General features: G+C 42.5%; 1 protein-coding gene across 1 annotated transcript in view; it reads left to right on the top strand.

Annotated features, from left to right (window-relative positions):
* UNC80 (unc-80 homolog (C. elegans)) overlaps window positions 1-14,859 on the top strand; it is a 140,700-nt gene that overhangs the window by 71,039 nt on the left and 54,802 nt on the right. Inside the window, 6 exon segments of the mRNA XM_009887601.1 lie at window positions 2,785-2,950; window positions 6,508-6,711; window positions 8,211-8,311; window positions 11,445-11,642; window positions 13,735-13,842; window positions 14,572-14,710. Of these exon segments, the coding sequence (XP_009885903.1) occupies window positions 2,785-2,950; window positions 6,508-6,711; window positions 8,211-8,311; window positions 11,445-11,642; window positions 13,735-13,842; window positions 14,572-14,710 (916 nt within the window).

Raw genomic sequence — 14,859 nt, 5'->3', positions numbered from 1 at the left:
CTAAACACTTTGTTGATATTTTTACCATGTAATAAAGGACTCCATCCAAGAGCAGGGTAATACCAGGGTTTAGAATTCATCTCAGTAAAGTAGTTAGGCTTGGAATTAAGAATATGTTGGGTAATGAAGGTCAACAGAAATTTGTGCTTTTGTGCCAGATAGAAATGCAACTGATTAATAGATTTTCAGACTTGCATATGGGAGAGAAGGAGCAGAAATTATTCTGTGATGTGTAGGCAGAAGAAACCTTAAGGTCACGTTATGTAAAAGCCTATTAGAGAAAATGGCCATAGAGTGCTTCTCTTAACTTTGTAGGAGGGGGTGGGAAGGTGGGAAGAAGAGCCAACAACACTCCAGATTAAAATATTAGCCTTTGTATTTATGGAATGATGCTTCCTTTCCAAGATGTCGTGGTTTAACCCCAGTCAGCAACTACGACCACTCCTCCTCTCCCCATCAAGTAGGATAGGGAGAAGAGGGAGAAAAAGTTAAAAAACCCCCAACCACTGTGGGTTGAGATAAAGACAGTTTAATAGAACAGTAATGGAAGAGAAAATAATGATAATAATGGTAAAAGAATATACAAAAAAAGTGATGCAATACAATTGCTCACCACCCAATGACCGATTGCCCATCCCATCCCAGGCAGCAATTGTGTATTCCTGTCCTCCCGCCAACCCCCATTTATGTACTAAGCATGACATCTATGGTATGGAATATTCCTTTGGCCAGCTTGTCCTGTCTATGCCCCCTCTCAGTTTCTATGGAAAACCTAAAAAGTCCTTGACTTAATATAAGCATTACTTAGCAATGACTAAAACAATATGTGTTATCAACATTATTCTCGTACTAAATCCAAAGCACAGCAGCTAGTAGAAAGAAAATAATTAACTCTATCCCAGCTGAAAACAGGACACGAGACTCGAGTACATAATGTTATGGTCCATAAAGCTGAAATTCCAGTAGACCAAATCTCACTTCCATTGATGTTTACAGGCGTTACCTGTTCCATAGATATGAGCACAGACTTTGAAGTACGGCTTTGAAGAACTGAACCATTTGCACCTAAACTAGTTGTGGTGAACCAGTTTAACAACCCATAGTCCATCCAGACTCGCCAGGCTGAGTGCATAAGCACCCTTACTTGTGTTTGAGTGAGGCAGGCACTCCTGACTGAAGTTTCAAGCAAAGCCTTTTACTGAAGCTGGTGGAGCAGATACAAGCCTACTTTGCAAATGCCTGGGAGTGATGAATACCTTCTTTTGAAGCCTACTGCTGCCACAGTAGAGCCAGAGAACTGGGACTTCTCATTTGCTGTGGTGGAAAGTCATTCATTTTAGCTTAGCAGTTGCTGAAGGATAGAGAGAGTCAGACTTAACTGTGTGCTGAGACGATGTATTTCATTCTGTCAGTTAATTTGTGGGGGCAGTAATTTCCAATGTAAGCACGTTGACAAACCTTTCTGCAGCTCAAGTTTTGTTATTGAGCAAAGTAAAAATATTTTCCTTATGGCAATCAGCTGTTAGCTTTTCTGGCAATCATTTATGATAATTTTCCCTGGAGATGCAAAGCTGACTGCAAATGGTTTTGGTGCTAAATAGGTTAGTTAACCCATTTCAGCACTGCTCAGTCTAGAACATATGTTTGAGAAACTCTTTTTTTTGTTTCAAACCAACTCTTAGAACAGCAGACTTTGTCACTACTCAGGTAGCTCCCAGTAACTTCTATATGTGTTTTGTATGCTAATTCCCATATGAGATCTCTTGAGCCTATAGAATTTTATCTGTAATAACTATTTTGGATAATCAGTGATGTTATCGTTCAGATTCATCAGCTGTTTCCTCACAGCAAGGAACTTTGTGTTGTCTTAGATTTGAGCTAGTTACATTTTGGATGGGGCGATCTCAAAGCTGATGACATCCCCAGTCAAAAGGAACGAATTAGGTTCTTAAAGAGCCCAGCATTTTAACTGTGTATGCCAGTGTGGGAGTTCACAGTCTTTCTTTGCTTTTTCTAGCTGTGGTTAAAGAAAGTGGATGATAGTCCATAGCTTGTGGAATCTTAGGACTTTTGCTTTTTTGACCCAAACCAGCCTTTGAAACCCCTTTCAGAACCTAATTACAAATGGTGGCACAAATGCTACCTTTTCTGTTAACAGGAGAAAATGATGGTGCAAACTAGCTTCTGTCTGGTGCAATGCTGTTTATTTTCCAGAATTTATGTGCAGTCAACATTTTTATTACTCCCTTTTTTCCCCACTGTGTCCTTTCAGCCTGATCTGCACACCGAAAGCTTGCTCTGGGCCATGCTGTCATGGCTGTTGCACCCCCAGCTAGCTTTCTCTCAGCTTTTCTGCCTCTGATAAGTACAGTGGCAATGCATTCCCTAATGAATCACAGGGAGCCTTTTGGAGTAGAGACCTACTCATCCACCCAGCACCTCGGGCAACAGCCACCTTTTATTGCCACCTATCCGTTAGGGGCCATTCATGTGTTTTTCCCCCCTATGAGCTTGCAGACAGGGTGCCAATTCACTCAGCAGTGTTAACCAGAAATGTGTGTAAACACCCGTTAACTCTTTCATCCTGACAGTGTTTACAGTGTGTCTCAGCACGCTGCAAGCCCAAAGAGTAGCTGGATGAGAAAGTGTCAGGGTAGGTGGAGAGCTGTGTGACAGACCTAATTTTCCATCTGAAGCAGCTCTTCCTGAAGCTTCTATGGTTGCAGTGAAAAGCGTGGGGACTCGTACTGCTTGCACATCTCTGTGGTCTACATTCTGCTACAGGATCTGGAGAGCTGCAGGCTGCGTCTGGACCCTGAGATGGACCGGCACAGGTATGAAAGAAAGATCAGCTTTGCTGGGGTTTTGGATGAAAACGAAGATTCAAAGGATTCCCTGCACAGCAGCAGCCACACCCTCAAATCTGAGGTTGGCTTCGAGGAGAAAAAAGGTTTGTCAGACAATAAGGCTTTTGTATTCTCAGGGCTTGTGAAGTGGCGCTTGATTTTATGTTTTCATTTGCTTAGACTGTGTTAAAAAGCAGGCGGCCATGGAGTCACGTGGCTTTGAATCATTTCTGAGATGCTTCTGGCCTTCAGGGTTCAATATAACAAATGTGAGAAGCAAAGATGTTAAATTTTATAAAATGCTGCTATGACTGAAACCTATTAAGAGCATTGCAAGATTTCTGAAAAGGAGGGTGCCTTGTTTGAAACTGTCTCTCAGTGGGATGCTGAGAGAAGCATCGCTATTTGATTCACTTTAAAAATAAAGATCACAAGTGTTCGTGTTTTGGTTTTTATTCTGATTACAATTTTTCGTTTTGGGAAAACCACAGATAGGAGGGAAGATTGGAAACTTGCTGTGAAAATCTGTACTAGTTTGGAAGTCATGGCATCTCACAAAATTAGTGGTTGATCGCTTGATCTTTTGAATTCTTTGCTACCACATGAAAACACACACCTATGTGGCTTTTGATAGCTAGCAGATTAATGTTACCAACATACTGTATACTGTACAAGCAAACCTCAAGCTCACTGTGTTTGCTGAGAACAGCAGATTGTTTCCATTTTTGAGCCATCTCATGCAAAACTCACATACTATCTGATGGTACAAGTGTTGCAATACAATATACAGTCATCGTGCATAATTGCAATTAGAGGCTAAACTGCCAGACAGTTACCTGTAAATGATTCTCCCTCTAACAAGTTTTCTAGAATTGTTTAAATCCTGTCTCATAATAGCCGTATAAAGGTGCAGATGTTTGAATGATAATTTTGATGATTGTTTGAAAAGGATAAATGTTTGATGATTTTTTGAAAAGAATGGAGTCTGTGGCTGGTTATCCTCTAGGAACTGCAATGTGTTATTAATGATTCAGAATAGATTTTATTGACTTCAGTGGGCTTTGGATAAATTTTGCATTGCCTTCAGCTGTGACCCTGCCACAATTACTGCAGAAAATATCAGAACCGCTTCCAGGACTTACATGGTGTAAAACTGACTCCAAAATTGTGTCAGGTGGGACAGTTACTCCTGTGAAGACAGCTAGGTATCCACCTAAGAAAGGTGAGATGGATAAATTCATGCTTAAGCTCATTTTTTATACCTTTGGCATATTGGCAGCCCAGCAAAGCACAAAGCCTTGTGGTCTGTCTGATAGTCTAAGATCAGTGGGATAAGAAGTCTCTAACTCTTTAGATGAGGAAAAGTTTGGGGTTTGGGTTGGTTGCTTTTTTTGAAGATAGTTATAACAATTACTTGAAACCACTTTTCAGCCTCTCCAGCAGCAGTCCCATCCACTGGGATGTTACCTGAGTGGGAGAATGCCTACAAGCATACAGTCCTGCTGGAAAATGCTGGTGGCCAGTTTCTAACTATCCTATTTTTCGTAGAGACAATGCTGACTTAGGTTTTCCTTCATGTGTTACTGTGCTATGGGCATAATGAAGAACTGAGTTATTTTTGCAAAGACAGAATGAACTTTCTGCATCTTTGCCTCTGTTAAACTACATTTTCCCTGCAGTTTCAGTTAAGTTATTTTTTCTCATTCTCCCTTTTCCCTAAGACGTCATGTAGTATTCCTTTACTAAAGCTGCCTCTTTACTACATTTTAGAGATGGGAAAAGTGACTATGGTAGGAAGGCTGAATCCTAATATACTAATATACTCTAGCAAAAATGTATTTGCAGTATTTTGAAAGCTAAATAAAAGAAATATAATGTTATATTTTAAAATTACAATAATTATGTTCTTTTCTCTGGCCACAGCATATTCTTCTGGGGATCCACCTGGGCCAAACATAACAGATGCAGAAGCATCTTTCGTAATCTACACTTTTCTAGATAAGAAAATGTTGTTGTGTGAATGTAACTAAATTTTTCTCAGCTGCAGTGACAGGTTTCTTTATCTCAACCTCTTTGATGAGTACTAATCTGTTTCCTTTCATTTTTTCTGGAGTGTTAAAAACTTTGTTCTCATTGCTCACCCCAGGTGTGGCTTAACAGCTATCCAAAAGCTACGAGTTTACTGTATAGAATCTGCTCCAGGTAGGTCTGAAGTACAGACACTAAAGCTAGGTAGATGCAGGCTCTCAGAGGATCGTATGTATTATTTGCATGCTAAAATGGGATTCTGCAGACTTCATGAAATGCAGTTACAAGGGCTTAAGTGGTTTGGCATTCGGGGGAACTGAGCCACTGTATTGAGGCTGATCTGAACAGAATTCAAGTAGTATTGATTCCTAAGGAACTCAGCATGCTCACTTGGAGGGAGATTCTCTAGTCACTCAACAGTGATTTGCCCAGATGATTCATGAGGACTGAGGAGTAGCTCTCAAAACCTATGCAGCTGTCTTTGGCCAGGACATTAGCCACTGGAAATGGGAGTGGGGACTGAGTTCTGGAGGAATTAGGGGCATTCTCAGGCGTAAAGGTGTGTTTGATTTTTCCTGAAGCCAAAATACAATTCTATTAAAATATTTTGCTTACCCATGGTATCCAAAAAGCTCTATTCTCTTCATTCTCAACAACACACCAAAAGGTAACCGATCACACATGGCCTTGCCTGATTAGATCTGCAGTAAAATGACTGAGTGTTGCAACATTTGGACTGACATACTGCCATGTACTGCCTTTGAACTAAGAGGAGAATGAAAGTGCAAACGGTTGGTGCTTTGAACATTGAACCATTTCATGTCTGTGCTCATCAAAAATGCAGAGTGTCGATGGATGTTGTTAATGCCTGAAAGCTGCTGATTTGTCTGAAGGAGAGGATCTACGTGCTCCCGTTTCCTCTAAAGCATTCTAATGATGAAGAGTAACATGCAGAGACACGGATTTATGCAAATCTTACTTCAAAGAAGCCTTGCGTGCTAACCTCATGAAGCAAGCTACCCTTCTGCAGTCACACGTGCTGTATGAATAAATAATTGATCCTACTGCAGAGTTCAGTGAGGTTTACAGAAGCCAGGCCCACAAGAAAATAGGTTTGTCCATGGTGCCTTGTTCATGCTTGGGATTCAGCCATCTATCCCTAGCAAGAGGTGATTCTGCACTAATGTAAACCCCAGGGGCTGGCAAAGAAAACTGCAATTTGCATCCATTGGGCAGATCCTGTTTCCTGGCAGGAATTGAATCAAATTGGTGTGAATCGTAGGTTTTCCTTGTCCACGTTTTGGGTTTCTGTTAGAGCAGCTGACTCTACTTGCTGGTGGTTGAACGAGGGCTAATTCCAAATACAGACAAGGCCTGAGGCGACGTACCAGGTCTCCAGGACATGAGGTGCTGAACACATTTCCGTAAAGCATCTTTACTGCCTGATTGACAGAGCTGCATTGGCGGTGGCTTTGGAGGAGCCTCTGGCCCCACATTCCTTGGTAGAAGAAAAGACGCTGCAATACAGACTGGCAGCAAAGGGTTGGGGGGGAGGGGAGGGCCAGGATATCTTTCTTTTTTAAATGAGGAAAAATTAAGGGGAAAAAAGTCCTCTTTTATTCTTTTAATACAGTTCCCAGCAGGAGGATCAGGATAGGAGGCTCCCGCTTGCTCCAGATTAAAGGAACCCGCAGTTTCCGGGTGAAGAAGGGGGGTTCCCTTTCCAGCATTCGCCGGGCCGGCAGCCTAAAGAGCACCAAGTTATCACGGCAGGACTCAGAGTCTGAGAATGAGGAGCTGCAGCTGTCCCACAGCAGGGACACTGTCACTGATATAGGTAACTTAGACGAGTGGGTGGAAAGGGAGGGGACAATAGGCAGGACCTAAACACTTGATGTGATTGAAGCAGAGCTAGAAATGGCAAGAGACCCCCACCTCAGAAGGCTAGGAAAAACTTAGAGTCCTTTTCAGGCACTGCCTGAACTAGGGCCTGGGAGGAACACGGTTTGGATCCTGGGCGCAGCGTCGGCTCCGTGCACAGGTGGTGGATTCAGAGCTCCGTCTTAGAGCATGAACTCTTGGAATGCTGGTGCCTGCCAGCCAAACGCATGCTGTCTTTAGGGGAGCACATGCACGTGTGTATATGCACATACACACACCCCTAAATCATATGATGTAATGAATACGTGAGGCCATATGATATTTTATTGTCCATGTTAACAGATAGGATATATATATGTACAGACATGCACTTCATATTCTCCGTAGCATATGATATCATAGGCATGTCATGTGACATGTAATATATATATTCCTGTATGTAGAACATAATGCATACGTGCTGCATACTATATTTCTACATATTGGCATATACATATATTTTTACACTTTGCAGATGCCTGCTTTAGTCTTTGAAAGATGGGTCCCCATACATTTATTGTACGGAAACCAAATGTGCATCCTGCCATGCGAAATCTCCATCACGGTTGAACTAAAGGGGCTCTGATAGGGGTGTTAACCAAAAACTACAGTTTGGATACATTTGGAGCTGAAATAACCTCCCAAGCTTAATGGTCATTTTTATGTTGTCCAAAAGATGCTTCAATAGGTGAACATGGACAGTGAGATTGCCTGTTCTGTACACTTTGGCAAGTCGCAGTTTAGTTAAAGAGGAGAAAGGAAGGACTAACCACAGTTCATCCCCAGCCATCTCTTAACAGCATTAATGTTAGCATTATAGGAGGCCCATGGGTTATGAAATGGCTAGAGGAAACACAGGGATCAGTGAAGTTCCCAAAGAAACCTCTCCCTTGCACGAGTTCTTTAGAGCTAGTGTGCTAGAATCAGGATTTTTTTCCCCTTTCATCCCCATGACATTAACAGTTTCCATGGGCAATTAGCAGTGACTTTGCCCATTGGCATTTCCAGTTGGATGCCACTTCTGGTTGGATTTTTGTTGACATTTTTAACCACAGAGCCCAGTCAATGCAGATCACTAAACCAACCATTTGCAGCATCTGAATGGTGCAAAGAATTTGTTTCTGATGTTTTTTGTTTATCTTCTCCCCTTCCATTAAGAAAAAAGTGGGGAGGGAGCAGTGTTTGCTACTGACAAGATGGCCTGTGAGCTGAGTCTCTATGGTTCTTGTAATTGTCAAGCCAGCATGATACAAGGATTGGGGAGGGGTGTCCAAACGCAGTCTTTCCAGTGTGGCATATTCTGTGTACTCTGGTCTGCTCCCACAAGGCTGGCCTGGCATACAAGTGCAGTCCCTAGTCTTTAAGCACATAGGGAGCAATAAAAACAACCACCTTTTGGGTATTTTTCTTTTGAAGAAGGGAGCCCTTGGAGCGCGAGCGAACCTAGCATTGAGCCCGAGGTGCTGAGCAACACAGGCACGGAGGAGAACTATCATCGGAACATGTCATGGCTGCATGTAAGTATGAGTCGCCAGCAGTGCTCTCAAGGATGGCATTTTCAGTAAAAAGAAAACCTTTGTGTTGGCAATAACCAGATCACAATCACTGCTTTCTCCGTGTAGCATCAAGAATCTCAAGTGTAAGTAAGTTGCAACCTTTGGAAATCATCTGTTTGCCATTTCTAAAATGGACTAAAACCAGAAAGTTTTTGTCTTGCTCCCTCTGTCATAGAATGGTTAAAGTTGGAAGGGACCTTAAAGATGACCTAATCCCACCCCCCCTGCCCTGGGAAGGGACCCCTTCCACTAGACCAGGTTGCTCAAAGCCCCATCCAACCTGGCCTTGAACACTTCCAGGAATGGGGCATCCACAACTTCTCTGAGCAACCTGTTCCAGTGTCTCACTACCCTGCCCATTTCATATATTTGTTTTGTAAGGGAAAAGGTACTATTTCTCTCTAGGTGTGCAGGGACAGCCATGCTACCTTAGCTGAAAAACCATTATCTCAGTATCTTATCTCCAGCATGGCTAATAGTGGGAAGTTCAGGAATAGTAACAGAATGGGCTACAGTGTGAACTGGGCTCCCAGCTTCTGGGAAGTGGCATTTTAGAAGCTACTTGAGCTGGCAGTTCTGCTGTGACCACTATGTTTGCTAACTACCAGAAGACTTCCTCGGGGAGTTTTTCCAACCCCTTTTTGAGCCAATTTATGTATTTTTGACTCCGTTAACTCTATGAAAATTAGCTTAATTATGCACCTTGTGGGGGGAAAAAAATACTTTTGGAACATTTTCTTTGATTCCTTTAGATACATTCTGTCACAACGTCTAACCCAACAGGGCCTTGTGTAGCTTCGACTCTATCCAACAGACGGGAAGTACAACAGTTCAAATGTGGTTTGGTCCTGCAGGGCCTAAGACATCCCTTTTGGTGATCTCTGTACCCATGATTTAGACATGCCAGAAGTCAGTTGGGGATGGCTACGCTGTTTAATCCACTGGTATCCAAGGACTGTACACCTCTACCTCTGCCTCATGATGCTCTGTGATGGTGCAATATGGTCAGTGTGCCCGTGTGCACATGCTTTGCAGAAAAGTTGGATTGACTCTCTGTGCACAGATTGATTGTATTCTGCACATGTGTATGAGGACAGATGCCTTTTGACTTCTGAGTTGTCTTTGGGAAAGACAAGCTGCCAATAATGAGTTGATATCTCCCTCTTTCCCCCATGTAATTCCCACAGTCTGGTCTCTGCTGCCCCATTCCTATCGGGTGTGGGCAAGTACAAGATTAATCTAATACTGCAATGTCAGAAACAGTTCTTGATTTGAAAAGCAGTCTTTTTTGGAAGCGGGTGGTAGGGTGGGGAACTTGAATGCTATGTCTTCCAAGCTAGTACCTCAGTCCCTGGACTACCCTGCTTCTCTGTCAGGTTTGGAAACTAAACAGAGCATGTTAGACATGAGTGTGTGTACTAGGCAATCTATTGCTAGAGGATAAAGGCATCTCCCTAGCTAGCAGCTTAGGATAAATGATGATGCCTTGCTCAATGTGGGAGGATGCATGGACTCATAAACACAAGGCATAAACCGAAGGGAACTTGAGATGTTTGTCTTACTCTACATGTGATTAGCCTGCATAGGAGAAAGGAAGATTTGAAAAATCACCTGTTCCAGTTAATGCCACGCAAGTATCAATATTGCATGAGAACTTTCTCTTTTTGTTTGTTGGAAAGAAGGTGTGGGTGGATGGTCACTAAAACCACAGGCAAAGCAAAAAAACCTGCTTTACTTAATGGTCATGAGAAAACCACTCAAATGGATCACTGGTTCCAGTTACTTCTATGCATGCTCCAACATTTCCTTTACCTGTCCTTTATGGCAGCCTGGAGCGTGAAAGCCTTGCTCTATGTCAGTGTACGGTAACTACAAGTTATAACAGTGGACCAGAGGCTGGGTAGAGGCTATACAATGCTGATCAGATTTATACCATTTGCACATTGATACAACACTGGTGGTTTGAGTTGTTCCTCACTGACCCCAAAATAACATGAGGCCAGAACAGGCCAGCAAAGACAAGAATCCCACATGCTCAGATTTGTTTTAAACGAAGGTCCTGACTTTTTGGAAGCCTAAATATTTGAAGGTTGAGAGTAATGTGGCTCAGATAGAATGCAGCTGCGCAGACAAATGGATGGAAAAGGTGGTAGAGACTCTTGCTGGTAGTTCTCTGCGTTTCTGCTGTAGGTTGTGGGATGAAGAGAAGGATTCATAAAAGCCAGTTCTGACCTACAGTGTGAATGACGGGGATGGCGCTGTGTTTTGCTCACAACGCTACAAAGTGGCTGGGTTTGTGTGTAACATGAAGACCAAAGAGCTGCTGGACTGAGCTCTGCTCCTCCAGGAAGAAACCCTCTGAGTTACACCAGAGAGCAGTCACCGAAGACTTACCCAAGGCTTTCTTTAATTAATTAGTTTAGGGACTAATAGAAGTGTTGCTGCAGCAAAGCAGGGCTCAGAATAGCTAAATGCCCAAATATTTACTCTGTTTCTTAGATGGGTTTTACAGCTCTTTGCTGCCATATGGCAACACCACTACAAACAGTAACCGAGCCAGCTAACGTAAAGCTAGGCTGGATGGCCGACCCAAGCACAATGCGGGAAGCATATGCAAAACAACTGGCACAGCTTATTCCTACTTGAGAGCATACTGAGACATTTCTGTTCCCAGTCCTTGAAGGAAACAAACCCCCAAACCTGGTGGGTTTGCAGCTTTAATGATGTCTGAGTAGCTGACAATTTCCAGTCTAAGCCCTCTAAGCTTTTCTACAAACTGAGAGAATACTGTTTTCCTCCGCCTTAATCTAGCCACCAGCCAAACATACACATCTACAGCAACTCCATCTCTTTGTCTGCTGTGTCAACTCTAATGTTTCTTTAGCCATGCCTAGCTAGTTTGTAAATCACTTGCAAGTATGGAGCTCTGCAGAGACACACATACCTTTTCAAAAATCTGTCTTGAGCTTCATGCCTCCTCAGCTAGGCTGTGGAAAAGTTAGCTTGATTGTCCCTTTCACTGGCTGCCCTATGCAGTTCTCCGTGTAACTCTCTTTTCTTTAGGCAACTATGCTCTTTTTTATTTCTTTTCAAGGTTATGATCCTATTATGCAACCAGCAAAGTTTCATATGTACCCACATTGACTACTGTCACCCACACTGCTACCTCCACCACAGCCGGTCCTGTGCTCGCCTTGTCCGGGCTATCAAGCTTCTGTACGGAGACACAGTGGACTCTCTGCGAGAAAACAGCACATTGAACAGTGTGGCAAGAGGCAAAAAGCAAAAGGAAGTAAGTAGATGGAAAAAGCAGAATGTTTTGGGCTTTGTTTGGGCAGGTCATAATTACCTTCAAGGACTGCATGATGTACTCAAACAGTTCTTTCATAACAAAATGAACACAGTCCTTCCCAAACACGGCTCTGGTGTAAAAAAAGAAAAACAAACCCTATCGAGTCATTTAGCATTATGGAAAGAATGTAATCTGTATTGATTGGGAAGAATCTTAGTTGCTGATAAGGTAGTTTAAAAGCTTATAACCTCACTTTAATTTTAGTGTTCTTTTGTGGCCTCTACTTATCAGCCCCTGGAGTCCAGTCTCTTTTCATGTTTCTTCTCATCTGTTAATAAGACTCACGCTTGGAATTCTTGTAAAATCTTGTATAATTTCTTTCTTTCAGGTCTGAGCTCTCAGAGCTGTTCCAAGAATTGTATACATTAGTCTTTAATGTTACAGTCTGTTTAGTGACACACTTTTAATGATCAACTCAGCAGGATATTCAAACAAGATTATGCCTTTTTAGCAAGATAAGTGGTGCCTTTAACTTCAGTGGAAATACATTTCTGCTTTCAGTAAAGTGCCCACCCAGGTACCAACTGAATCACGTCAACAGTTGCTTAATACTTTCGTATTCCTGACCAGAACAGACAGACTACAGTTATTCTGAATACCGGCAATGACGGAGTCATTCAACTACTTTGTAGTAACATTGAAAAAAAAAGTGTTCATGCAACTCTTATCAAGATTTCAATTGGGTGAAGAGGCTATCATCCCTATAAGTGGGAAATGAAGGAGTAGGAGACAAGTTCATGTTTCTTCACATGTTTCTTCATCAGCTAGTAGATTGTTTGTTTCCTGTTAAGTTGGAAAATCGAAGGGTGTTTGTATGGAGCAAAGCACAGAGCAGAGGAAACAACAGATAATGATTCTGCTTTCCTGGAAACTGTAACCCCATATTTCCTCTGACACAGAAAAGTAGTGTATCACTTAGTTATTTAGGAAGAGAGGCAGTCATTTCCTCTACAGAAGGCAGGCTTTAGATGAGCAGCTGGCAGTGTTCATGAAAGGTAGCAAAAGAACACTGCATTACTGTGTCTTGTTTCATCTCCAACTTTGAATTGCAAGGCAAAGTGGTATACATTTCATCATCCATCAAACCACCAAATCCTTTAAGCAACAGAAGTTGGGGGACAATAAGATTTCCTACAAACGCATGCACTATGTTTGTACAGACCTCACTGCAGGACAATTGATGACTTTTGAATTTTATGTAACAGGAGACTTTTCATCCTAGTGCCTCATGCTCTGGTATTCTTCAAGTGCTGTCATCCTCTGACTGCATGGGCACCATTTCCACATTCACCTGGGTTCCAGAGGAACCTCTCTTTTACTCTCACAGCTTGCAGAATGAAAGGCTGGAGCTAGCTGCAATATGCAGACCTGGCTGAGGCTTGTGAGCTCTCTGATAAATGAGGACCCCCGTGTTAATCAGCAGGCTACTAGCTTGAGGAGTCTGTGGCAATCTAACATTCTGGGAAAAGTTCCTGGTATTGTGAATAATGAACATAAAAAGGACTTGTCATTATCACTGTCACTGGCAATCTGCTAGGGACAACTCTCTGGCAGGCATGAGCTTAAGTCCTGAAATGTGTTGTCACTTAGGCTTTCTGAAGAAGAAGAGAAGATATATGTAACTGAGAGGAATCGATTGTGTACACACTAAACACTTCGGTAATTTTTTAAAGGGAAGTTGTAGTCTTTTAACCTCTAACCTGCTTAAAGTACTGTTCTCTTGAAATACATGGGTGTGCCACCTGTGAAGATTACACAGCACATTCCTCATTTGGTTGACAGGCTCCTGCCTTAAGCTTTTATTGGGAAAAGCATTGTTAAAAAGACAAGAAAATTGGATGAGATATGTCATCTCACTGATACTAGGCCTGTTGCCAGCACAGGAGAAGGCTTTGTGCTACAGCTCTGGTACTAGACAGCTTCTAATGTATCGATTTTTCTCTTGTACGTGATCTCCTCCCTTTCCACGTTTTGGGAAATCTAAACTCTGCTTTCTTTCTTTTTTTCTTTTTTCTATTTTTTTTCCTTTCAGTGCTCAGACAAGTCATGCTTGAGAACTCCTTCTCTAAGAAAGAGAGTTATCGATATCAACTTGGAAGGGAAGAAGGACTCTGGAATGCTGAAATACATCAGGCACCAGGTACTGACTAGGCCATATGCTAGTTAAAGAGGCTGGTATATAGATGTCAGGTTAGACTGCAACAAGAAGGAAAATGTATATGGATCTCCAAGCCTGTGTGAAGAACCATTGCTCCTGAATATCAGTCAGTTGAGACCTGCATTTTTTCCCCTGCTGAGTAATGCTAAATTTAAGCCTCTTAAGGTAACCCCGTCAGAGAATCCTTTAAACATGGAGCTCCACTAAATTGTGGTCTATATCCCTGGCTTCCCATAGCAACATATGCATCAAAACTGGGGATACAAAAGATTAAAAAAAAAATTAAAAAATCCACAGATGCATTTAAATACAACCTGTCAGTTTACAGCAATGGTTTTCTTTGTTATTCTTTGTTGAGTGTTCCTGAAGAAGCAACAGGTTCTTTGCAGGCCTGTTCTTGGCAGTCTGAGAGATTTTCATGGATCTGTATCGCTGTTTGTGCACCACCTTGAGAGAGTTTGACTTTTCCTTTATCAGTGTTTTGGTGACATGAGAGACTAGCAACAGACTCGAGGAACCAGCTTGCAAACACTGCTCTTTCAGCGTAGGCCGAAAGCAATGTTCTTCTACAGACCATTATGTGAAATGGCTGAAACTAGAGGTTATTAGTGGGCAATCTGCAGACCAAAACTGGGGTAAAATACTGAGTGTGTTGTTCACTGCGAATAGTTTGCACAGCTCGTCTGTAAAGCATGGCTTGGTTTTTTGCAGGTAATGAGCCTCTCCCCTGCACCTTTGTCACTGCTAATCAAGGCAGCTCCTGTCCTCACAGAAGAGATGTATGGGGACATCCAGCCAGCAGCATGGGAGCTCCTGCTCAGTGTGGATGAGCACATGGCTGGAGCAGCAGGTAAAAGAACAAAGGCACTTAGTATGGCTACCCTGGCTGCACAGCTCGCAGTAGATCACAGGGCCTTGCAGCACAGCTTTGTAGTGGAGGAGTCTCAATGACACCAAGGGTCTCTTGGGCGCTGTTTGGTTTTCATAGACCTTCATGTG

This window comes from Charadrius vociferus, unplaced genomic scaffold, assembly GCF_000708025.1.
Source record: "Charadrius vociferus isolate BGI_N301 unplaced genomic scaffold, ASM70802v2 scaffold136, whole genome shotgun sequence".
In the NCBI taxonomy this organism is placed as follows: domain Eukaryota; kingdom Metazoa; phylum Chordata; class Aves; order Charadriiformes; family Charadriidae; genus Charadrius; species Charadrius vociferus.
This window is presented reverse-complemented; position numbering and strand designations above follow the sequence as displayed.